The 26,358-nt window shown below is 41.2% G+C and overlaps 1 protein-coding gene across 1 annotated transcript; it reads left to right on the forward strand.

Annotated features, from left to right (window-relative positions):
* The first annotated feature begins 1,069 nt into the window (after positions 1–1,069).
* On the forward strand, positions 1,070–25,023 carry LOC146168525 (uncharacterized). The gene is made up of 25 exons (XM_083386288.1): positions 1,070–1,188; positions 1,398–1,631; positions 2,215–2,516; positions 2,889–3,042; positions 3,920–4,558; positions 4,790–5,313; positions 5,754–5,884; positions 6,557–12,338; positions 12,464–12,649; positions 14,196–14,420; positions 14,688–14,884; positions 15,553–15,679; positions 15,799–15,881; positions 15,970–16,135; positions 16,440–16,590; positions 16,952–17,016; positions 17,091–17,164; positions 17,524–17,621; positions 17,952–18,058; positions 18,579–18,719; positions 19,612–19,762; positions 20,589–20,839; positions 21,500–21,604; positions 22,238–22,384; positions 23,869–25,023. The coding sequence occupies exons 2-25, from the start codon at positions 1,430–1,432 to the stop codon at positions 24,112–24,114; spliced, it is 10,254 nt and encodes a 3,417-aa protein (XP_083242414.1). The 5' UTR covers positions 1,070–1,188; positions 1,398–1,429; the 3' UTR covers positions 24,115–25,023.
* The last annotated feature ends 1,335 nt before the right edge of the window (positions 25,024–26,358 follow it).

Raw genomic sequence — 26,358 nt, forward strand, 5'->3', positions numbered from 1 at the left:
TTGTATGCTTTGTAAATTAAACGGACTGCAACAGAGTATTTTTTTGTTTTCACACAGCAAAAGTTTTTGTAAAAACATAGTTTGGGGGCAATGACCTGGTTACCCCTGGACATGCCTCGGGTAACGACTACTGTGCGACAAAGCTTGACTTACTTTACGGTGCCATTTCGTTTTAACTGAATATATCGCTAAACTGATGTGTAGGTGCTCACTTAGGATGAAGTATTTCATACACTGGAATTTAAACAGCACAAACTTTTTTATACTGCTTTTCTCGCTTCTCTGAGACAGCCATACAAACTGTATCCTGAATGTTTAAGAAGTGCGCTGGTCTGGGCAAGCACAAATCGAGAGTGGGCGCGAGAAAAAGGCATTCCGGTTATTTTACAAACAGTAGAAGAAGGCAAAGCTGACGATGCTTCCCCGCGTTTACAACGCGTTTCCCGCTACTGCTGTTTACTTGAAATCGATTTTGTTTGATCTCGTTGTTTGTTTGGAAAGTATTTTGCACTACTAGCAATTTTATTACCAAATCCAAGCAAGAATTGTCAGCAATTGCGGAAATTAAAAATATGCACGTTGTATATACAACCACCACGAATCCATTGTTTAGGGTCGATCGATCTTCTTTTGTCTTTCATTGTTAAATTTTAGTTTAGTTTTCCGGAATACCACCCTGCGAAAGTCTGTTTTCGCGGCGCGCTGTCGCCATTGCGCCAGACAGCTGCTGGCGCTTTTGACATTTTCTCTCACGCCGTTGTCATCGAAGCGTGCAAAGAGCCTCTCTCTTCTATGTTCGGCGGCGCTCACCGCAAATCGCTTCCGTCACGGGTACCAGTTTTGGCCGGTTTGAACCAGTTCTACACTGAGTGAATTCGTGCATTCCGTCTGGCCGCTAAGCCAATTCTGCCACTACAAGCCTTCGCGCAGCGCACGAGATCATTTTATGCAAGATCGTATTTAAACCTATAATACTTAATTGCGTTGCCACCAGGATTTATGATGTAGGTGTATAAATAAGTAAAGTTCTATAGAAACAGAGTATTATTGAATGTTTGATTTAATAGAGAAAACTATGTAGAAAAGAAGTTGTCAAACATGAATTACCTAAAAGCAGAGATAGTGTTTTTGAAAAGGAAAAAGCCCTTCAACCTGCAAGTCACTTCTTAAAGAATAAAGATAAAACATGTAAGTATCAACATAGTTTTTTTTAACTTATAAATTAAAATTTGGTTTTAATGACATTTCTAAAATACCAAAATTTAAAAACACTTAATCTTTTTAATCAATGTTTTGTCATTTTTTGTTTAGCTTACATATTTTCATATTTTATTCTGTGGTGCTTAAATAATGTTTTTTTCTTGCAACAACCTGTAAAAGCTTAACTAAATTTTTAGGTTAAACTGGCCTCTCATTCAATGAATGAAGAATGGCAGATGTAACAGAAATAGAGGATCTGCTTGCTGCATTGGATGAAGATTCTTCAAAAGTTCTTCATCATGGTGGCTTGCCAGCACAGCACATGGAACTTGGTCAATTGCCACAATCCGGCATGCAGTATGGCCATAATCAAACAAATCCTGCAAATTTTCTTGGACAAAATCAAGGACAACAGAATCAATTGGTTTCCGGTATTTCTATATATTAGTCTATTTTTTTTTAAATAATGCACACACGGTTTATGTATTTAAAATGTATTATTATTTCTACGATATTCTTTATAGCAGTGGTTCTTAACCGCCGGTCCGCCAAATATATTACAATCTTAAATCTCAACTACAAAATGCTATCAAAAAGACAGCAGCAAATTCCTCATTGAATGGAAGTTCCCATTCTTTGCTTTTAAATTGCATACTTTTGTCATATTTGCATTTTGGGTTGATTTTGATTTTTAAAGGTCCACCAGTCCGCAAAATTTGTTGTGAAATTCTACCGGTCTGTAAGATAAAAAGGTTGAGAACCACTGGTTTATAGTGCATTATGCCATTAAATGACATGAATGATTAAAACAAAATTCCAGAACTTACATAAACTGACATTATTAGAAAGTTAGTAATTATGTTTTTATGTGAGACTGATATAACATAACCTGATATAATATAACATATAGTGATTTAGGATATTTTAAAATAAATATTTAATGACCTCCTCAATTTAAACTACTGTTGTGTTAAATAGCTGAATTTGGTATATTTTTTTCAAAATTTTATGTAGGAAATTTAAGTGGTGGATCTCAATTGTCAGGCCAGCCTTTACAAAATACATATCCTAATCAACGTCCCGCTATGGCAGAGGCAGGCACTGTCCCATTTCAAGGTGGCAGCAGTCTTGGAAGTTTGTTTTTGTCATCTGTGGATGAGTTATTGTCAAGTGAAAAAACTGGCCCATTGGAGTTTGCACCACCAACTACAACTGCACCACAACCTAAAGCAGCAAGACCAAAACAAAAAAAGCCTATTCAAAGAAAACCAGAGAAGACACGCCAATTTGCAGCCATGGATATACAGAATTCGCAAGTGTGTTATTTGTTTTGTTTTATGCATATATATATATATTTATTATTTTCAGCGGTTAATTATTTTTTTGGTTTACGTCATAATATATACACTACCAGAATATTTGTGTTTAAAATTTATGGTAGTTACCTGTGTTCATTAAATGTCTTTTATTAAATGGTTTGACATATCAATTTATTGAAACCTTTATTATTCATTTATGTAAAGGAAGGATATGATTTAATACAAAAACAAGTATACCACAAGTTAAACGTTAGCCTCATACCCATTGGGTGATAAATCAAAGACGAGTGAATACCATTTTAATAATTTAGTTTATATGTGTGTATATAAATATATATGCATATAAATCTAAAGGTGGTTTTATTTTAGTTATCTGCACAACAATTGCAAGCCAAGGGGCAAGCTATGACTTACAAGCAAGTACCAGTTACCCATCAACAGTTTGTAGCAACTGGACCAGCCAACTTTAATACTCCTAATAGACCTACTACTTCTTCTATACCGACAGACCCTCAATATATGGGTGAGGAGTCACAGTTGTTACTTGTCAGAAATTATTGCCTTTTGCTTGACTGTAAAGGAAAATTATAAAATAGGTTATAATATACGTTGTTGCCAATGGCTTGCATGAACTCTCTTGTGATTTAATTACAAAATGATTGTGCCATTCAAAGAAAAACAGTCTGAATTATTCATATCCACTTAGTGGATCAAATTAAGTTTGTTGACTTACAGATAGATTGACAAAATATAAAAACATATATACTCTCTTTTTAACCGTTTTTTTTATTTCTTATACACTGTAAAAGTCAACTTTGTGAGTTTGTAGTAGAACCCGTCACAATTTTTAGAATGTCTGTGCTATGTATTAAAAGGCAAGGCTGCCAATGTTATTAAATTGTTACGCCTATTACCCTATAACAAAATTGCATTGAAACAAGTTTTTTAAAGATATGTATACCATTCACTTACTTAGTACAATGTTTTTTTGCTTTCCAACCAGAAAACCTTTTTAAATTATCTACAAATACAGTTTTTCAAACCAAATATAGCTTGGCATATAAATTATTTTATTGTTTACAATGAAAGTGTCAGGGTTTTATTGAGCAAATAGATGACATTGTATATATTTCGTCAAATAGTCTTGACAAAGCAGCTTGGTATTTTTGTTAAAGATAAACTTTGTACAAACTTTTTAATAGGATTTTTTTGTACAAGATATTATCCTTAATGATTGTTTTTATTTATGAATGAAATATATATAACGTTAATCTAAAAATTAATAAAATTATAAAAAAATTATGAAACAAGTTGAAAACAATGACAAAACACAAGACCCAGACTTCTATTTCTGTGGCACTGTCTTACCTTTTTTCACAAAGCTATTCTTTGCTTTATAGCTGCCCCATCTCCGGAGACATTTTCCAGGAATTCATATCAACAGTCAAGCTCTCAACGACCACAATCTAATACATCTTGTGACAGTTCAGCGTACAACATTAACAGCATTCCCCAACCTAGCCCTTCTGGGTCTGTTGATTCAAATTTTAATCCTAGGACGCCACATTCGAACAACCCACGGACGCCCCATTCAAGTAACCCTTTGACACCACATTCGAATAACCCTTTGACACCACATTCGAATAACCCTTTAACTCCCCATTCAAACAACCCACAAACTCCCCTTTCTAGTAATCCATTGACACCACAGTCCTTGCAACAACCCCTTACCCCTCAACCAAACCAGTCTGTTTCACTGCAAGGACAACATGCTTCAGGACATGTGTCAACTATCCATCATCAACAACAACAACAACAGCCTCAACAGAACCGGATGCTGCAGGATCCCTCTGCCCTGGGTGTTGGTCTTGGTTTTAATATTGGAAATTCCCCACCACCTCTCATACCAGATGATCAGTCTCACTTGCAGTATCTCAACACAACCTCTTCTTTGTCACAGCAAGATCTTTCTAGTGTAGCAATCAACCTATTAGATGATTTGCCCACTCCTATTAAGAACCAGTTTGGTGGTTTAGAAGGTATGGTTCTAACTTCCAAATATATTTCTCCTCCCCAAGTGTTATATCTTAGTAATACTCCTTTTGTAACATATTCTACATTTAGACTACATTAGTAGACTTTATTAAGCATAAAAAAATTCAATTATTAGTCGTAAAATATTGATTTGAGATTTTTACAGGAGTTGATTATTATAGAGACTGTTTTTTTTATCAGCCAAACTAAACATTTTTTTAAACACTGCTGTATAGGATTGCCAGACCATCACAACGTACAGCCAGGGACAGCACCAACATCAACTAACCAATTGCAACAACCTGCAAGTTGGTACTCACAATTTTCAAACTCTTCTCAATACCAAGGGGTCACTGCCCAGGCCACAAGCATGATCAATTCTTCAGTTTCTAGCAATGCTACAGGAGTTATGCAGGCATTTCCACAAAGCCAAGGAGATTTGCAACCTCAATACTCTTATCAACAGAACATGTATCTGCAATCCAATGCCCAGTCTGAAGGACTTTCTCAGACCCAAAGTCAACTTTTAGAGAACTTTTCTGAGTGGGGTAAGACAAAAGGAAAACCCCAGACTACGACTACTTCTGGTCAGATTTCCAATTTATCAATGTTGGATTTTGATTCATCTATTGTGCATGGTGGCCCTGAAATGTTTGGAAGTACTAATCAGTCGTTTGCAGTAAACAACATATCAAGCAACAACTCAAAATCGAACAATGTTCTGGATATGTTAAGCACTGCACAATCTGGTATAAAGCAGGTAAAATCAATGTACTTCATTTAAACATCTTGTCTCACGAATATTATTTAGCTTTCGCTTTTGGATGAGATTTTAACTATAACCATCTAGAAATGTAACAATACAAACTAACTTTAGCAAAAGTTGAGTAGTTTACTTTTCCATTTGTGTATTGAACAATTCAAGTGATATTCACAGTAATATGCCTACTATTTACCGAATTGTTTTTTAAAAAATTGTAAAACAACTACATTAAATTGATTAAAAATGATCAAATGTGATGGAATGATGAGTCCAATTTATATTTAATTATTATTTTTTTTAGTAAGAACAAAATACTAAGAGTTTGTAATATATATATACTTTACTACAATAATATTTATATAAGTTTGCAGTCTGTTTTAAATCCTACAAATTCGGTTTTTATTATATGAAATCAAAGCAACCTTTTTTGTTAATAGCAATTGGCGGATACATATGAAGCAATTAGTCCTGTCAGTGACTACACCAATTCTCCAGCTAACAAAGAAGCTTTAGTGGATCAAAGACACCCAAAGACAAGCGATCAAACAAGTACATTGACTGGCGAAAGGTATTAGTTCACATAATAAAATAATGCCTGGTTATGCAATTTAATATCATCATTTAATATGAGTATGTGTGGTGTACATTGGTGCCGAATTTTTAAAATTCCAGGGCGTCATTTTCTCAACAGTGCAATTGCTTTTCAATTAGACATAACAATAATTTGACTAAATGTAACAATAATTTAAGAAAACAAATGCAGAAAACATAAAAAACATAGTTTGGGAATTCTATGGCATCATGTCTATATGGTAATTCGGGAAAATTTCAAACACTTTTGGTTTACTATGACCAAATTATTTTACACATTTATTCATCACTTGGTCAAATTCCAAGGCGTTTTGACGCCCTAAGAGAAATCCAGGGCGTCTAAAAGCGCTCTGCACATCCACGTTCGGCGCCTATGGTGGTGTAGCATAAGGAGAAAAAAATTCAAACACCAATTTGTCCAAAATGGAATAAATTTGCCACGGTATTAATGCTGTTTAATTGGCCGAAAGTCGTAACTAGTTGAACATGTTATTACTTATTACCATTGAATGTATTGCACTTCTGATATAAGTAACGCCATTCTCTTGTTTATAAGATTAAAACAAAGTCGTGTATTTATTTCATAAAGTAAAGCTAAACCTATCCGGTAAGACGTTTCTTTTCTAACCCTGACCGTCATCGTTATTAGACGTGACTTTCAATACGCAACTTCGCAAGGGTTCGGCCATCAGCAGCAGGCCCATCAGGCCTCCGCCTCTTCACGTGAACTCGAGAAACCCAAAGTCGGCCCCTTGGCAAGACGCAGGAGCGCCAGCGTCGAACGGAAGACCACAACCTCGTCAGCCAGCACTGTCAAAGCGGCGCAACGCAAGGAAAAGGACGCGTCACAAGATTTCAACTTTGACGAGTTCGGTTTCGACGACGAACCGACCATCAAGCTGCCGAGTCAGCGAAGCGGTGGGCCCCCGCCCTCCTCGCCCAAAAAAGTCCCTGTCGGCCAAAAGGCGCCTGCAGTTAACCCGGTGATGAAGCTTCACAGGGAGGATTACTCCGACCAGTCGGTCTACGACTCGGTGCAAGAACTGGCAGCATTGCTGAAAAAGCAAAAGTCTCTTAAGGACGCGTTGGACGCATCTAGGAATCAAAAGACATCTCCGCAAAAGCCGACGTGGGGCCGAGTGGCCCAAACGCATGTCGCTACGACCACAGCGACGGGCCAGGTCAGTGCTCAGGTTAAGACGACAAAACAAAGTGCAAGATCATTAAACAAAGCTGCTCAGCATGGACCTACAGCGACACCTGACGACAGTTCCGTTGTTAAACCAACACTATCAAGAACGCCTAGCAGCCATAAACCGAAAGCGGTTGCACCGAAAAGTTTTAACGACGCTTTACCAACAGCTGTCGATTCGACAGTTCATATTCAGTCCTACCAACCTGCCGCTGTTACACAGCAACAGTCCTACGTCATGACGTCTATATCACAACATCAGTCGTTTCAGCAGCCACCCTCCACGTCACAGTTTCAAACACGTCTGCCGGATTCCGTCACGAATCTTCACAACTATTTTCCAACGCCTGCCACTCAACAACCGTCATTTATGCCGACCTCTACATATAAGTCGTATCCTGCAGCACCGGATCTTTCGCATAACATACAGCTGTCAAAACCACCCTTGGTCACAAAAACTTCTACCACTTTACAGTCCTTAGTTTATCAACACGACCAATTTTCAACAGTTCCAGCTCCCACAACTTGTCAACCCTCTTTTGAAACACAAGGCCTGCTTAAGACCGTGCCTACAGTTGTCTCAAAAGCGATGGTTTCTAAGCCTTCGATAAGTGCGCCCAACCCAAACTTGATTGTACAAAATCCCCCACTGCATTCTCAACACAACATTAAGTCCAATTTGTCCCTTCAATCGTCCAGCGAAACCTTGTTTTCTGGCCTAATTTCTTGTGGTTCCACCACCAGCTATACTGTATCTTCGCAACCAAAAGACTTGCATGCTAATTCCATGTCAGTATTCGATTCACAGTATTCTGCAAAGGGTAATGTCCGTTCCTATTACAACCAACACCAGAACCAAATCCATGCTACTGTTACAACCACGAACCTTAGAACCCAGCCTACAACGCACCTCAGCCAATCAGCCAACTCCTCGTCTGCTGCTAAGACTTTGCCGACCAAAAGCGACGAATTTGTATCGTATATTGGCTCTGGAAACTCTACACAACGGAAGACCGAAACGCCTCAGCAAAACACAGAAATGACAACACCGAAATACATTGCTCCACAAAGCAGGACAGCCTTCCCTGATGCAACCTCTGCGTTGTTTCAGACGTCGACTCGTGGAAATGGACAGACGCAACAACAGAAATACCCCAAGCATCCGAAACAACTAAAGGCGCCTGATGAGCCTATTCAAGGGGCCTCGCAAGAACTTCTGTCCAACTTCGAAATGTTCTTAAACCAGGCCGTCAGCGACGCTAGCAAAAAATCTATTTCCAAAGCTAGAAACAGCAAACCTAAAGAAACAACAGCACCGGCGTTACCTGCCGTTACTAAGACCACTAGCCAACCGTCCAAGATACAGCATAATTTCCCCACTACCATGCCAGTTGTTAGCTCCACACAGTTGGAAAAAAGCACTTACGCGTCGCCAGTTTTTACCGCTGCAACCGTTGATTCTTTCTTTGCCCAGTCCAAGTACACTTCCACTGGTGCTGCGTCGAAAGATCCCAAAACAGTGAATGTGTCATCTGTTGCAGTCAACTATAAACAGGATACCAGTTCAACGTTTCGTGATGAAGTTTCCGCCTCTGAAGTGTCATCATTTAAAAATAAAGCTACTCGAAGAAGGTCCAAGGAGAAATCTAGGGAAAGAGTCCAACCTACACAACCTGTGGTTAGCGACGGCTATCGAGACCTGGCTTATACGGCACCACATGCTAATCAAAACCCCAGAAGTGTTTCTGCAGCTATAACCCAAGCTTCTATGATTTCGCCGGTAGGCAACTTCAATGCGTCCTCGTTTGCCCCCGTCTATACTGACCCCCCTTCTCGTAAAACGCCAACCACAGTTTTCCATCAACCTAAGCCATCACCCTTGCAACACACAGCCGAAAAGGTGAGAACTTCTCTGCCACCAGCCTATACCGAACCTACTGTCAGTAAGGCACTAACTCCGGCCAACAAAGTTTCTAGTGCTGTTTTACATACCATCGAGTATACGGCGCCCCCGACAGTCGCTAAAACTGTTCAGCAGTCAAGTGCTCTTCCTTCATTCGAGTCCATCACAAGTCAGTTCACTATGCCTTTACCTTCTGAGAAGAACGTCGAAGTGCCGCCATTCTTACCAACACTCGGCGGCCACCACTTGAGCGGCAGTCAACTGAGTGACGTCATGGGCCGTTACCCGGGTCATCTGATGGACTCGGGCCGGCCCAAGTCCCAGGAACAGCGCGCCCTGGAAGCGTTTGCCTCTTTGAGTTCGCAACCTTTTTCGACGGGCATTTTTCCAGGGGTACCCACGCACATGATGGCCGACCCCGCCGCTGTTAATCAGTCCTACGAGCTCCTACACATGACTCGTGACAGAATGGGAAACATGGGTGGTTTAAACTCACACAGCCAAAACGATTTGCTTCTAAATAAATTGGCAGGTGGGATTTTAGGGGGACTTCCGCCGCCCTACCAACAGCCACCACCTCCAACGCCTGTTGTTTCGACGAAAACGATGACAAGCGTTCACCATTCGATGCCAATCGAAGCGACGTCTTATTCACATGGCCACCCGAAAACAAACCAACCTTCCTGGTTTACGAGCAGGTCCAACTTTACTGAGCACCATTCGCCGAAACATCCCATGCCCACGAGCGACCCAATTTCCAACGTAGAAACCAGTCAAACAAGTTCGATTGGTGACGTTTCGAAAACATCACAGTCGTTGGACACCTTGTCGGCAAATTTGAAACCTCCGGTTAAAACTTTAGAAAGAGGCGATGATTTTAGCCTTAAACCTAACGAACCCAGGTCTATTAATCTGCCCGTGGAAAATATTGCAGGTAAAGCTGTCACAGTGACTGCCAACACGACAGTTACCCCGTCATTACCTCCACAAATGGTGAGCCCTGCTCTTTCGGGTGCCAACGATAGCAAACCACAACAAATGGATGCACACGGCGGTCAGTCAATTTTGAAGGACAAGACGTATCACGGTCCAAAGAAAAAACACATACTCGAAAAATACAGTTTTCAGCAACATCAGAAGCACGGTCCTTCCTTACCGACACCGACACCAACACCAAAACGACCCAATTTATCTAATTCTGCTGTCCCTGTCCAAGTCCCTCCAGTAATCCCTCCAGTAAGTATGCCAGCGCCGTTGGACTTTTCTAGCTCAGCAACGAAGGATTCGCCAGGTAAAGCTACCGTGACCTCGAAAACCGACCCCAAAACTAGTTCACTTGACAAAAACATTGCTTCGTTACCAGTATCAACGGCCAAAACGAAGCTAGCCACCTCCAAAACCAAGAAGGCAACCAAATCTGCCGACAAAGACGAACAACAATCCAGCGGCATTTTTTCAGTTTTTGATTCTCTGTTGCAAGAGGCGCTGGAAACGGCCGAACCCAAGACACCCGCAAAGTCGAGCACCCTGCCTTTAACGCAACCCACTATTGCCAAACCAGTGGACATACTACCATCTAGCGAAGCCACAGAGGTTTTGCCGACCACTCGAGGCTCTGCACCCAAGCCCTCAACAATATCCACCAAAAACACAACGGCTATCGTTTCTCGTAGCCCGGCAACCTTTCCCTTCAAACGACGCGTCCAATCGCGAAATGAGGCCGCAAATGCAAAACCCCCGGTCGCTAGCGGCTTGGAAACGAAAAGCACTACAAAAAACAGCGAAGTTTCTCATCACAAAGTGTCCGCGCCCACCATTGTCCCTCCTGTGCTGACCACAACTGCTACTTCAGCAGTCACAACTATTACCACGTCATTGCCAGGGTCCATCGCCACGCCTGTCTCCGCTACCTCTCCCGCCCCGCTCGGTCTTAAGCTGCGAATCACCGCGTTCCGTTCAGCGGCCGGCCAAGTAATCCATCACTCCTCCATCGTCGGTGGTTTGGCGGCCGACGACGCCGTCGACTCTGACCGCTCCACTACAAAAAAGAAGAAGCACAAAAAACAGAAAAAAAGAAAGCGTAAGCGCCGACCAACCACAAGCGAATCGGATGACAACAACCTTAGTGAGGCGATTGTTCCGACTGTAACGGTCAAGGCGCCGCCGCCCAAGCCTGTAGCCGTCGCCCCTCCACCCAGCACTAAACCCACTGTTGTAGCTCGTTCGTCCGACGAGCATGACACCGACTATGTGCCTTTGGCGCCACGACGGGACACCAGCAATGAATCCGATGTCTGCGCCAGCGCTTCCTCCGCCACGACCTTCAAGCGCAAAAAGAAGCTGTCAAAGTCCCTGCATCCGGCCGCCAAGCGCATCCGGACGAGCAGCGCCAGCGTGGACAGCGACGTGGAGCCGGTAAGGAAGAGGGGAAGACCCCCAGCGAAGAACAGGGCGCCCGCGATGCGCTACAAACCCAAGTCTGCCCAATCTCAAGTCACAGTTGGCGAAAGTAGTACAACATCGGCGAGCATGTCGTTCAACAGGGCGCCTGGCAAGCCGCCGCGCTACATCAACGCCGGATCGACGCTCAGTGGAAGTCACAGTGGCGCCAAGTCGGTTCCGACCATCCAGCTGGTTCCGCGCACTGTTGCCAAGACGACCAGCAGCAGCTCGACCCTGAACGTGGTGTCGGCAAACCAGTCGGCCGCCAAAGTGCTGAGCGTGAAGCTGAGCGTAGCGCAAACCGCCAAGCCCGTCGCGCCGCAGTTCGTAAGCAAGAGTACGATCGGTGGTGGACTGCGCTATATCCTACAGACGACGTCGCCTGGCAACAGCGCGGTGTCTGTCGCCCCGCGCGTCATCATACCAAAAGTGGGATCGCCCCCCTTTTCGGTTGGCAAGGCGACCGTCTTCACGGTGTCGTCATCAGGCACTCGCGTCTCGTTGCCTGCCGGACTTCCGGTTCCGGTCAGTGTCAGTCAGACTACGGCCGCCATTGTTTCGCCCACTCGCCCAATAGTCGTTAAGCGACTTCCCATATCTCTTCTTCCCAAGTCAGCCATCTCGTCTTCTCCTGTCGTGGTTGCTTCCGCTACTGTACCTTCCTCGCCCAAGACCACGTGGGCCTCTGGCGGCGTGCTGGCCCAGGGTTCGTTACCTAACGGCACCAAACTGGCCACCGTTGGGTCGATGAAGTCCGCCTGTCTGTCTGTCACGTCGACTGTTATCAGTTCCAAAGCAAAGGCTTCGTTTCCGATTGTGTCAGCCCCGATCATCGCCGAAGCTTTAAGCAAGTCGAACAAAGCGAATCAGAACCTGGGTGAAAGCTTGTTCCAGGTTTGTGGTGAAATATTTTGTACTCGAAGAATCAATTTTCAAAATAAAATAATATTGTGTATCTTTAATTATTTATTAATGGTATTTGCATTGAAACGTAAGCTGAAGAATGCCTTTGTTCGTAGACCGCCTTCTCGAAGGTGATCAGCAGTCCAAACCCACTCCCGAAGTACGCCCCGCCACCACTCCCCGAACACCTCTTACCCACCGGCCCACTCGGCGACACGCATCGTTGTTTCGAATGCGGCGACACTTTCCTCCTGCACTCCAGCCTTTTGCACCATTACGAGCGAAGGAGCATCTTTGTTAAGGTAAGGAAAGTTGCAGCAGTATGGGGTTTGCAAAATTCTGGCAACCTAGGCGTGAGGAGCAGTTCTAACCTTGGCGAATGATGCTAGAGTGCATTTAGCGTTTAAATATATTGTTACATTTACACATCAACGATATGTGACTTAAAAACCTGAGGTGTGTGTGACATTTTTGACAAATCTTAATAAATTAATTATTATTGACATTCTGTTGGGACAAACAGTGAACTTTTGAAGAGCCTCATGTCGGTTTGATTGTTAAAAGATGTGAAAAAGGATGTTTTGTACTTAACTTGTAGAACTCCGTGCATAAGTAGATGACTTCGGCAAAATGCAAGAAATGACATACCGTCCAAAACATCCAGTTTTAAAACTAGTTCTCTGGCGTTAAACAGCAGATTGAACTCCTTTTTAAACGTCCACCTGCAAAACATCAATATAATCATTACCTTATCAGGGTTGGGCTTAAGCACTCGCCCGCTCGCCAATGCGAGTGCAAATCGCTCCTGGCGAGTGCTGATTGACACTCACTCGCCCGACTGGCGAGTGGCTTCGGCGAGAAATTTAATTAGTTTGTGTAGCACAACTTGTGTTAAGCACCACTACTAAGCGAAATATTACTTAGCGCCAGTTATTTCCTTAAACACCAAGACGCAAATACATTCAACACTACACAAATAATAAGGTTAATCGAAGTCACGTTCGAAGCTCGTAATAAAGACTCTTTGTCCCGTTTTAAACAAAAATCGTTACCGGCAAACAATCAAAGACGTCATCTTTTGTCGCCTACTTGTGTAACTACAGCTGAGAATTAACAATTAGTCTACGTAACCATGTGTTGCGATCTTTTAAGTTAATAGCTGTCAACCAAGACAAAGCTTAAAAAATAATATTTTTTATTGGATAAAAATATTTTTTATGGGAATTATGTTAAGATACAAACCGAACCATTGCGGACACCCTTGGGAAATTGAAATGACCCACTATAGGGCGTCGCAGCATAGAACCTCTGGTGCTTGTGGTTGTTAACTTTTCGAATGAATGTTTAGATGTAAATTTGACTATTTTGTCAGTATTTGCTGTTTAACCAGTAACTATGGTGTTAGGTGAAATGTGGCGTTTTGTTTGTGGCGCGAAGCAACCTGCGGTGAAACGTCCTTCAAGCACAGAAAATAAAAATACGAAAAAAACGAGCGCGAGCATTTTTAGAAAAATGGCGTTATTTTTTCACTAAAGATTGCAACAAATATTTCGCTAAAAAAACATTGTTTTAAGCGTACACTGCTTCATTGGAAATAAACGACCAGACTTTTATAAAAACTACTGTTTACGTTTAGAAACCATAAGACAGGTTATCGATAACCCAAGAAGTGAGCGCGCTAGGACGTAAATTTGCAGACGGCGTGCCAACAAATTTGGCAAGTGTTATTTCGTCCTGGCGAGTGCTGATTGATAGCCGCTCGCCAGGCTGGCGAGTGTAAATTTTTGCTTAGGAACAACCCTGCTTATGCTCCTTTCGCAAACCGTGCCTCTCTTTTGCCCGGGCCAGGTACGCTGCGTGCAGTGCAACCAGATGCTGGTTTTCTTCAACAAGTGCGAGATTCTGCGGCACGCGCGCGAGCACAGCGACCGCGGCGACGTGATGCAGTTCAACGGCGCCAACCTGACGCCGATCCCCCTGTCGCTTTGCAAGCCGCGCACCCGCGACTTCTTTCTGCGCGCCGCCGACGAGAGACGGAAGGCCGCCGAGGAAGAAAAGGCTCCCGGCTCCGTGGTAAGTCAAGATTCTGCTGCTGCTGCTGGTTTTTAAATCGCGTCATCCCTAGCATTCTTGGCGCGCTATAATGCCTCGAAAGGCGCGCGTATAGATTGCGATGTGTTATACGGAAACTTTTGTGGGTGAAAAAATGTGTTATTTTTCTTTGTGGCAGTCTTTAATGGTGTATTAACTTTTTTTTTTATTTGTTGTATTAACTTTTTTTTACATTTTACAACAATGTTTTTTTAGTTATGATTTTTAATATGTTTCGTTTTGATCCAGGCCTGCACCGAGTGTCAGTTTACCGGCGACGAACAATCGGCGTTAGACGAGCACTTCCAGCGTCACACCGCCGACGGGCGCGCGTGCGACATCTGCCGGCTGCACTTGCACAACAACTGCTCGTTTGCGGCGCACATGAGAATGCACCGCCACGTGGCGCCACACACCTGCCCCGAGTGTGGCCAGTCATTTGACGGGTGAGACACAACGTAGTGCCCTTTTAATTGCAATCGCAAAATTCGCCCATTGGGCAGGAACCTTACTCGGTTTAACGTTTTATCCTAAAACCGACACTAATTCTTACCTGACAAGGGTCTTTAACCGGATCCTTTAAGGTAGTATCCTGCTAATTTCTTTCCTGGGTAACACTGTTTTTTGGGTGGGCAGTAAAAATACTAAAATTGTTACCTACTACTGACACTTACACTTTTTACCTATGCACCATAACCAAAAAGGCGAAAATGTTGACCTTCTGCCGATGCGCAGTTTTAACTCTGGCTCTACCTCCAAGTGGCGAACCGCCTCCTTTTGAGAGATAGGCGGACTGGGCCCGAACGAATATTGACATTTCAAGCATTCCCGGACCACTTTTGACCAATGGAAAAAAAAGCCACTACACCTTCACCACTTATTTTACGTTTACTTTCTTTTAGTTAACTGATAAAAGAAATAAAAACCCAACCGACTCTATGAACATTATCTTTACTGGGTGTCTACTACTGAGAGGCATTCAGCTATCACGGGATGGCTGTAAAAGGCTGTGAGTTAAAAGCAGTTTGTCGCTGCTTTATTACGGGACCACATGGGTGGTCACAAAGTTGATTGTAAATTATCGACCAATACAGAAGTGTCGTTTTATTCGCAGTACGGCTATGGACTTCAACCTACATCTTCGCATGCAGTGCTTCCACCTCAGTCGAGTGTCTTGCTTCAAGTGCAAGCTATGTAACGTAACATTCACAGTGGACGACCAACTGCGCAACCACCTTAGGGTAGGGCTTTTACATTTATATTATACATATCGGAGTTGCTATTTGTAATAACGTATGGTTTTCAACCATCTCGATTGAGTTAAAAACTTTCGATATTTAAACTTATAATTGCATTACAGCTCAACCACGTTCAGTTGTTTTACAAATGTCGCGAGTGTCCGATGGCCTTTAAGACGACGCAGAACATTGCAAACCACCAAAGGTGAGTAAGACGAACATAGCTGTCAAACGTTTTGCGTACCTTCGCGATGGCGCTTCTGGAATCTAAATCGACCATATTATTCACACAGGACGGCTCATAACCTGACGCCCGAGCCTACGAATACACTGAAGACGATCTACAAGTGCCCTTTGTGCGACACCGTCTTCACCGACTCTAGTCACTCGCAACAGCTCTTCGTTCTCCACAAGCACTTTGACACTCACATCAACACGACCAGGATAACGGCCTACCAAGTAACTGACGTCTGACCTTAATGGATTGATTCGTGTACCTGTGTGTGGTTTACCAGTCGTGCCTATGTTTATAGTACGCTTTTAATATTTGTCGTAATATTTCGTAAATTTTTTGACAAGCTAACTATGTTTGACTATAAAAATAGACGGCAAATTAAAGCGTACGTTTTAGCAGCTTGAATTTAATTATTTGAACTTTGTAAATCTTGCAAATACTTATCTGTAAAAATATATTAAAATTGTTTTTTTCGGTCAAATGCGGACGAGTCAGCTTTGTTTGCAACCGCGTTTTCTTTTTTCACAGTGCTACTTGTGTAGTCAGCTTTTCGAACAGAAGTCGTTGCTGCGCGATCACCTGCTCAAAGAACACGACGTTTCGTCGCAAGATGGCGTCATCGCTCTCCAACCGCAAGGCAAAGAAGAGGGAACTTCCCCAATTTGCTCGACCAAATCAGGTGGGTAATCTAAATCTAACTCATTGCTTGTCAAACTTTTTTAAAACAGTACACACTTTACGTTTACCGAATAACTTGTACACCCAAGTCCAACAATGCATTGGACTTATAGAAACATACGCCCTGTTGTACTGCATACAGCACTATTAACCGTTATGAAGAACTAGTTAATTATTTAGAGAAATATTTGGTTATCATGTCATAATTACATCTTACAAGCTACGTAATACATGTTGTACACCCGTTGAAAATTCTTGTACACCCTGGGATGTACAATACACCTGGTTGAAAAGCATTGGTCTAAATAAAGTCTGCTTTTCATCGTTGTTAAAAGTGAACGCCAACCGAACGCTTTTTATAGGGGAGAAGCGACGTTTAGCTGATGGTAAGAAGTTGAAGTCAGCCAAGCGGAGCAAGGCGGATGTGGTAAGTTAAACAACGGCATTTCCCTTTTAAGTGCTTGAGTGATTGCCAAAGAACAAGTTACTGTTTATCCACAGCATAAAATCGGAATCGAGCAAAAGCTGACATCGGCGGCAAGCAAGGCGTTTTCCAGCGGCTCTCATATCAACGGGTAAGATCCACTGTGGTTCGAATAACGGCGGGTTTCTAATGTTGTTGGCCTATCCTACGTTTTAGTGCTAAATTCATACTTTATAGTGGTAATGATTTTACACGCTTTATTCGCTTTAAGAATTGTTTGCATTTTTGTGAATTGCGTCAGTGCAAAAATCAGTGTGGTAATCCTCAAAAGCTCCTAGCGACCACCTACGAGAAGAAAAAAAAAATGTATACATAAATAGGGTTGTTAATAAAAAAATGTTTATATATAGGTTAAATGTCTATGTAATGCTGCTTTGCACAATTTTTATGACAGGCACCGTTAAATCTTGTTTATTCCCATCCTATAAATCCATCGATTTTTTCTCCCAGGACGTCACATGACGCCATAGATGTTAACAATCCAGAAATGTCGCCACCTAGCGGAAGCAAGAAGAAGCAGGCAACTCCGCTCAAGATTAAATTTAAAGGTAGCGGGCAAAAAGCCTGTGGAATTTGTGTTTACAAAGTTCGCTTTTAGTGTTCAGAGGTATTTGTACAGTGTGGACAGAAAGTTAAACGACAACATTAATGCTTTGAAAAATAGGAATCTTAGCAGAACTGACGATGCTATTTGCGTAACTATATAGTATTCTTCTCTTAAATAAAGTTGTTTTGGATCTTTTTACAACCTTTGTGGTTTTGCTTGTATCTTACGTTATGTCGGAGCAGGCTTGGATCGCGATATTAACAAAAACAAATAATAATATTATTTTATCAACCAATTAATGCTTTATAAATATTGCTTTTTATTTACACAGCGAAGGCGTCGTTATCCAGGCAAACTCTTGGCGATAATCCGGGTGAAGGTGACTCCATAATAACGGATGACGGGAAACGCAAGTACCCGTGCACAGAATGCGACAAGGTGATATATAAAAGTTGTCTTATAATTTAATAAAATTAGGCATTTTCCCAGTAGTCAACTGAAGATCAATAGTTTACCAAGCAGGGTTATTCGGACCCCAAACTAGTAATAAAGTTGTGCGGAGTCCGCGAGTGCCTAAAGATTAGTACTTTATACTGTAAGTCGATTTTGAATATAACATTGTATACTACAACCTTCATTTCCTTTCGGTAGATTTTTCATTTAATGTTTATTAGAGTTTATAAAAGTAACGGTACAGTATTACAAATTTATGTGTTAACATCAGTCGTAAAAAATTAGCGGTCCGTAAGCTTGATATATTTTAAAAGTTGCCTGAGACCCAAAAATGGTAGGACCACTGTTATAGAAACTCAACATTTTCCTCTTTGGTTACCAGACATTGACTAGTCATTTGAGATAAGACCGCAGGAATTTTACACAACAGCTTGTAACTGTTTTACAATGGAAAATATCGGTGCCCTGCTTTATTACTGTAACAATGGTTTCCTCTTTGGAGCAGTTGTTCCTCTCCTCTCATTCCCGCTCCAGCCACGTCCGCAGCATCCACCGAGGCATCCGCGCCAACTACTGCTGTCCCCACTGCGTAACAGGATCCATTAAATTCGCCAAGAGGATATCGCTTGTCAAGCATCTGTTGCGGGTAAAGCAATTTTCGATTTTAGTTGCCTGGTTTAAAATTGGTCTGACTATTTAGGTAAGTTCATTTAATGTTTGACACTTTACCATGCTTTTTAATCACGCGTTTTCATACCGTATATTGCTCTAATAAAGATATAATACGGTTAAAATGACTTTGAACATATATACAAAACTATTTTTTTTTGATAAAATGAACGACCAATTTCAAAAAGCTGACTTTAGTTTGTTTTTCTATTTTTTAAGCCATTTATGTGCATTTTTATTCGATTTTGACTTAAAAAAAAATTTGACCTATCGTGTAAATTTTGACAAAATTTTGACTTTTTTTGACAAGTCAACAAATAATCGCCCTAGTTATAAAATATACGATTTGATTTATTACTGGCGCTAAAGGTTTGAGGAAACAAAGGTTTGAAGTAGCTTTCGTTCCCTACAACTCTATGCGAATTAGTTTGAAACTGCTCGCCAACCAAAAGGTAAAGAAAAAAAATAAAGCCAAATTTTTCACCGATTAAAGGTTTATGTATTTGGAGTAAAAAGATGTTTGCGGTGCTGACTGTACAAAATTGTCAATATTGCCTGAATCTTAAGAAAGTTTCAGCAAGAGTATAATGACGGACTACCAAGTATTTCAAGTTATTTCCGGTAGTCGTATGGTTAAAAGCTTGTCAAATTGACTGTTCGACTAACGTGTTTTCTCGATGGTCTATAAAACAACCTTGGCATGGTACTCGAAACTCGTGTCACGGGTATAAAGCTAAACCCCGCTGAGGACCAAATATATTTTCGCTCTGCTGACCACAGTTTGCCCGCGTGTCGCAGGTTGCACATCCCTGCTTTCTATTTATGTAAAATACGTTTCTCGTATGTTATCATCTACTTATGTTATTTAGATGCACGACATAGCCGCTCCGAAGAAGGAGGACATTAGGATTGTGAAGATCCACACGCCGAAGGATCCCAGCTCGACAAAGGACGCTTGTGCACCCAGTCCCAGGAAAAACGACGTAGCCATTCACAAAACGCCCAAATCTTCGAAAGATTGTAAGTTTACCTATGTTTGAAGATTGGTTGAACAACATGTCGGAAACGAAAAATAATAAAAGTTTTTTAACTTAATGTGACGTGCCGATACGCTGTATTTACAATAGATTCGTAAACACAGGAATAAAAAATATTTACGGCCCATTATAATAATTACAAGTGTTACACATTTTAAACAACTTTGGTGCACTGGTAACAGTTGTGTGCCAATTCATTTTCAACGTTTTGACAATTGTTCGTGTCAACACCAGAAAAGGAGTAAAAATCGAGAGAAAGCAATAGACTGTAAAAACTAAAAAGAAAAAGAAGAACGCTAGCAGGTAGAAAAACTCCACCAAAATTTGCCTTGCTAGATAGGCACCATGCAAAGGTCTAGTCCAGTGGTTCTCAAAAATCCCAAACACTGTCAATTACTCCCCAGAAAAAAAAAAAAAATTGTTCTACCTTTTTTGTTCTTTCGATATACCCTGCTGATGGCAAAATCAAACTCAATCAAAGATTCGACTAAGTTAAAAAAAAAATTATGTAAAACTGCAACTGACACATCTGCGCCCGAAGTCAAGACTTGTCACTAAATTTGGATGCGCTTGTCACTAAATTTGGATAGTCGTCTGAAAGCTGAGTTTGTTTAAACGTATGACGTAGGTAGTAATTTTATACCATGTAAAATGCTTGCATTGGTGTATATTCCTTAAAATAGGCTGTAACTGTGAAGAAACAATAGCGAAAGAACGCTACACGTAACGCATTACGATACACATTACACGTACACCCAAAACCTTCTGATCGTGTTCCGACGTATAAATCTCACTTCTGTACGACTCAGATTCCCGCTCGTCGTTCGACTATCTTCCTCCAGGAGCGACCGCAACCTCCGAGGAGCGCCGTTTTCCTCGGAAGAAGATCACCACCAGGAACCCGATCCAGGCCAGGGCGCGCCGCCTCGCCCAACAGGCCGCCGTGCGCCACCAGGCGGTCAAGGGCGTGTCCAGCATCGAGTCGGATGAGTCGTACGGCGAGGTGGATGAGAAGGCGGTCGAGGAGAGCTGGAATGTTCCCGACGAAATGGACGCAGAGGTAAAAGATGTAATGTAACATCTATAGAAGGGTAAATGGCAACATTTCTGGTGGCGTTTCTCAATGAGAGAAAAAACTTTTTTTACAATTCCCTAAAAAGTTTTTTTGTTTAAATAACTAAGTTTTTTTTTTTTGAATAAACAAGTTATCCTTTGTCCGATATCCTTTTGTCAATTGAAATGATCCAAGTTTCAATCATGGTATTTGCAAAATAACGCTTTCCAAGTCAAAGTCAATTGCATCAAGATAAAATGTTATTCAATCATAATCTTTATACATGCAAAATATAAGGAAAATGCATTAAATGTTTGCTTTGTAAAAAAAACCCAAGACGTCGGAAAAACGAGTATATAGTCAAGCGCCTACAACTTTGAAATTTGGTAAACTCACTTGTCCTATCCTGTGAGATATTTCGATTACCAGTCAACAAAAACGTAAAATTTAGTGAGCAAAACGTTTTGCAAGCAGAAATTTGGAAAACTGACAAAATATTTCAAATCGTTAACCGTTTACCTAAGTGACTCGTTTTGTCCAATTGCCCAAAAGACTTGAGTTAAATCAAGTCGTTTTTAGACTAGAATATCTTCAGTCGTTGACTAACGCTATTACAACACTTCTGATATAAACCAATACCTTATAAAAACGGGGCCTGCCTTGCAGATATCCGACACCGATGCTGAGATAGATATTGCGGCGTTGAGGCTACCCTCCATTTATACTTGCGTCAAGTGCGATTTTCAGCACGAAGATCGGCTTGCATTTCAGGTATGGGTAATGCATTTAATCACATTGTATATAAACGACGCACAACATAAACTAAATAATTTAATTTTTTTTATTTTTTTATTTTAGTATACCATATCATACCAAGAGCTTGGTTACCTATTAAGCGACTAAGTGCCTTTTTTTTACTATTTTGTTACCACGACAGGGAAGCCAAGTTTTGCATTAATACTAATCGGCAGTTGAAATTATACCCTTAGACTTAGACTAGAGTAAGGTGCCAAACCTGTCAGAGGTCAAGTTTCCCTGTTCCGTGCTTACTGCCATGATTACAAAGAGCCTTAATTTCAACCCATTTATTACCCAACCAATTAAACCTTAGTGGTTAAAACATGCGTTGAAAATTTAAATATCTGATGGCTTGAAAAAGCAACAAAAACAATAGGATCGCAATGGGATCGGAACCCGAAAAAATTAGCGTTATGTAAATTACTTTAATACAATATCAACTGGAGGACTGCGCATCCCGCCGTACAGCTTCTTTAAATATAAAATGGTAAACCTTGGCGGTATAAATGTCCCTAAAAATTAAACGAATCCCTAAAAATTAAAAAAAGGCTCGCCAAACGTTTATGACACCGGAATCCTCTGCATTAAACTTCGTTGTTTTCATAGGATCACATTGTGGAGCACAGCAGCCAGTCGATTGAGTCGGCGGTGTCGGGCGCAACGGCGGCCCTTACAATGGTACAATGCACGGAGTGTGGCCTGTGCTTCGCTTCCACCGCTTCACTGGACAAGCACCTTCACGTCAGGCATAAGGTGTGTAGAGCTGCTGCCCCGTAGGGTAATCATTAAGGCTGTGCCTAACTGTAGTTAGTCATGTATTTATTTAAAGCGATGTGAATTGTTCCATTATTTTATATACTGACCAGTGACCATAGCTTCTAATAATTTAATCATCTTTATGCTCGTTAGATAACCTTTGTGGACCAAAGGGCTAAAATAGGAACCTCATTTTCCTTAACTTGTGTATGGAATAGATGACGTAACTGCCTTCTAATAGAATGCAGCACCTAATTTCAATGAATAACATAAAATGGGTGCATCTCAGCTTGGGATGTTCAAAATAGAATCCCAAGGTATTCTAGAATAATAGGTTTCGAATCTAGAATAACGAATCCAGAATATCGTATCCTAGTATATTTTTATTAAATTATTTAACCTCGATTTTGTTTGGGGAAGGGATTTTTTGCTAACATGTGTACATTATAATAAAAAAAATCTCCCATATGTTTAACATTCTTAACAACTGTCATTTGAAGCAGTTGTGTAACAATATGTGCACTGTCCAGGTTGTTGCCAAAACTTATATTTATGCCAATAGTGAGTACAATGCAACACCGAACACAGAACTTTTTAGCAATTCGGCCCTGTTTTTAAAGCATTGTTGGGTTTTTGTGCTTCTTTTTTTTGACTAAAATGATCTGTTATGCAGTCAAATAATATACTGCAAAGAATAAGTTACTATTGACATAACGAATACTTGACAATTACGCTGTGCATTACTGTATAACTTCGCTGAATATTGGCCTAAAGTTGACCTTAAGTAACCCTATAGCGCATTTGGTCACATTCAGCACCTCTTACAATGTAATGTTAAGTTGGCAACTTAACGCATTTAGGGAAATTGGGAACTCCCCACCTGAAATTGCACGTTAGTCGCTCGCCCAATAATGCTTGATTGACACCTAATTATTAGACGAACGTTATCGCGAGACGCGGTAATTGGTCGCCCGAAAAAACGCTGACGCTACACTAACTGATTACATTTAAAGCAATCACTATAAATTGGTCGCCGCAGCGACAGGCCAACTTACCACACGCGTTTGTTCAATTAGGCGCGACGGTCGGCGGTAAAACGTTAAATTATATCGGTTCCAATTACCCGAAATAAACGGCAGAATTGGATTCGAATCTCATCTGGATTCGAATCCAAGGATTCGATATTCTACTTTGAACGTCCCTAATCTCAGCTCAGAGATCAAACCTATCCGATGACGTCACGTGAAAATAATAATTTTTGTTAGCTGGATGTATTGTATTATTAATTAAAGCCAATAACTCCGATATTATAATTATTTCAGTTAACATAAACAGTCTCTGGGACACGGTTTCTGTTCTATAATAAATCAAAAAAAAAAAATAATGTGTGGCGAACTCTGCATCTAAAAATGTGAACCGAATGACACGCATCATCGTTTAAAATTGCAATGTTTACGTTTGATTTTTCTTTCTGTTTCAAGATTCGCCAACGCAAGTTGTTGGAGCGTCACGACTCCCGGCTGAGGGCAGCGCGTGTCGCCTCGGGTCACGTGCCAACAGAGTACAACTCAACGCTCAACCAATCAGCGGACAGCAACGCCGGCGCTTCACCCCTGCCCAAGCTGCATCGCTGTAAGGTCTGCTTTCACCGCTTCGATTCAGATACGGAGTTGCGAACTCACATGCGTACCCACGGACTCGCTTTTGTCAAGTCAAAGACCAGTTAAAGACCAGCCTTTTGGATACACACCTGGCAGTATAAACCAGTTAAGTGTCTGGCTACCATTTAAGTGTCTGGTAATTATTTTACGCCTATGGTCGATATTCGACATGACACTCTTTATCATATCCGCCAGTTTTCTGGAAACCCAAACCTCAGCATAGCTTTTTTTCTAACTATAACTTATGTAGCGTGTTTTTGTCGCAGTCGGTAATACAGACCTTGTATTTTAGTTGTGTAATACAGAAAAACGAAGTGAGGATTATAAGTTAACTCCCGAGGCTATTTGTAATTCAGCGTCAAATCTTGCAGCAAAGCAAGCGAAGTCCCTTCTGTAAAATTGCTAAATTATTTTGCCCTATGCTGTCCGTGGTTTTAAACTTGATCTACTGTCTTTAACTCCACGGTAGTCTGTGACCCCACCTATCTTCTGCACTGCCGTACATTGTGATTTAGCGCCGTGTTTTTCGATAACTTTTACTAACCGTTTTGGAGAGAACTGGTTTTGTTTAATTTTAGCCACTTGGCAAGAGACAAGACAAAGCCAAACAAACATTGCACTATGTTCGTTTAAATTGTGTTTGCAAACAATTTAGTAATTTGGTATTCTTAGTTCTTACTCCTAATGAAAGTAATTTAATGAATGTATTTTGGCACTACTTTGTTTTCAACGACCTTTGTTAATGTAATGCCTCGATCAACTTACGCGCCTTGCCTAAAGTTTCAAATGTATCTCACGTGTGCTTTATCGCGCTTCAGGTGCCAAACGACAAATAATATATTTGCGCAACTTGCCCGAAACTGTGTTTTCTTTAAAGCTTTTCAAATCGTGCAAAGTATTGCAAGGTCCTTGTAGCAACTCCGTTTTATACCTTTGGCAACTTATTTTATAACTTAACCTAATGTTTTCGGGAAAACTATTGCGCGCTAAAATTTTCGAATCTTAAGTCCATCGAAGACGAGAATTTTTGTTTAGAGGAGACGTGACATGTTGATCACAAGTTGTAAGTTATTTAGCCGACAGACGTAAGGTTTCACAAAAACACAAGTTTGTGCTAAGCGGAAAAAGTCTTATAATGTATTTTCTCATTAAACTTTCAAGTCATAGAGGTGTTAATTACAATATAACAACCAGATTCTCGCAAAAGCGAAACAACTGTTGGCGACTGCCATTCTGAGCTGCGAAGATTTCCTCGAATCAAACATTCAATTCCAACATGTTAAAGAAATAGCGCCTCCGGTCACTGAAGCCTCGGCTGGATACGCTGGGCGACGGTCCGCGAAACTTCACTGGAAGTCGCAGGAAATGGAAGCACTTGTCGGCAAATTTGCCGTATATTTTTAACGATTCGCCGTGAGACGTTGACTTTGTCAAGCACCCCATTGAGCTGACGGACAAAGTACACATTTGCCAAAATACCTTCACCGTAATTTTAGCATTGGTGAGCATCTGCAAACTCACATCGATGATATTCTACGACTCCGGGTTATCCGAAGGTCGCGACCTGCGTAGTAATTGTGAAAAAAGCTTAAATAGACTGTGCGTCGATTACCACATTTCAAAGTGTCAATTTGCGACCGGGAACCGATGCCCACGGTTAATGAGGTTTACCAAAAGTTACTACATTACAAGTAGCAACTATATTTTACAAGGGTTGATCTGTAAATAACAAAGTACTGTTTCCAGAGCTATTGAAGGCCCACTACGTATAATCACTACGAAAGCAGTGGCGTATTCAGGATATTATTTTTTAAGGTGTATTACACGGCGCCTTGATGACCAAAATACTGCCACGCCATATTGTAAAACATATACAATGAAATTAAAAATTTACGCGCGAGACGCGAAAAAGTTTTGCGTTTACATATAGTTAAAGTTGAAAAAATTCGACAGGTAGGCTGCTCAGGACTATATTTGGTACGTTGGCGAGAATCACGCTTAGACAGTATAAAAATGTTAAGCCACATGTATTTTTAAAACAAAGTACAATGAATGTACGATTGTACGGCTATCACGCGGCACACAACCACAATAAATTCGCCCGTATATGGACATTATGCGAACGCATGTATATGCGACCTACAGTCATTAACTAGTCAGTCGAATATGGGATATTTCAAAAACCACTTGATTAGTGTGATGTCATGTTAAAGGCACAAAATAACATCCTAACTGTGAGGCAACACAAACACTTCATAATTACTAAAAAGTGTTCGAACGCCCTTCCGACGTCTTACACCACACAGAATG

This window comes from Ascidiella aspersa, chromosome 1, assembly GCF_963924565.1.
Source record: "Ascidiella aspersa chromosome 1, kaAscAspe10.2, whole genome shotgun sequence".
NCBI lineage: Eukaryota > Metazoa > Chordata > Ascidiacea > Phlebobranchia > Ascidiidae > Ascidiella > Ascidiella aspersa.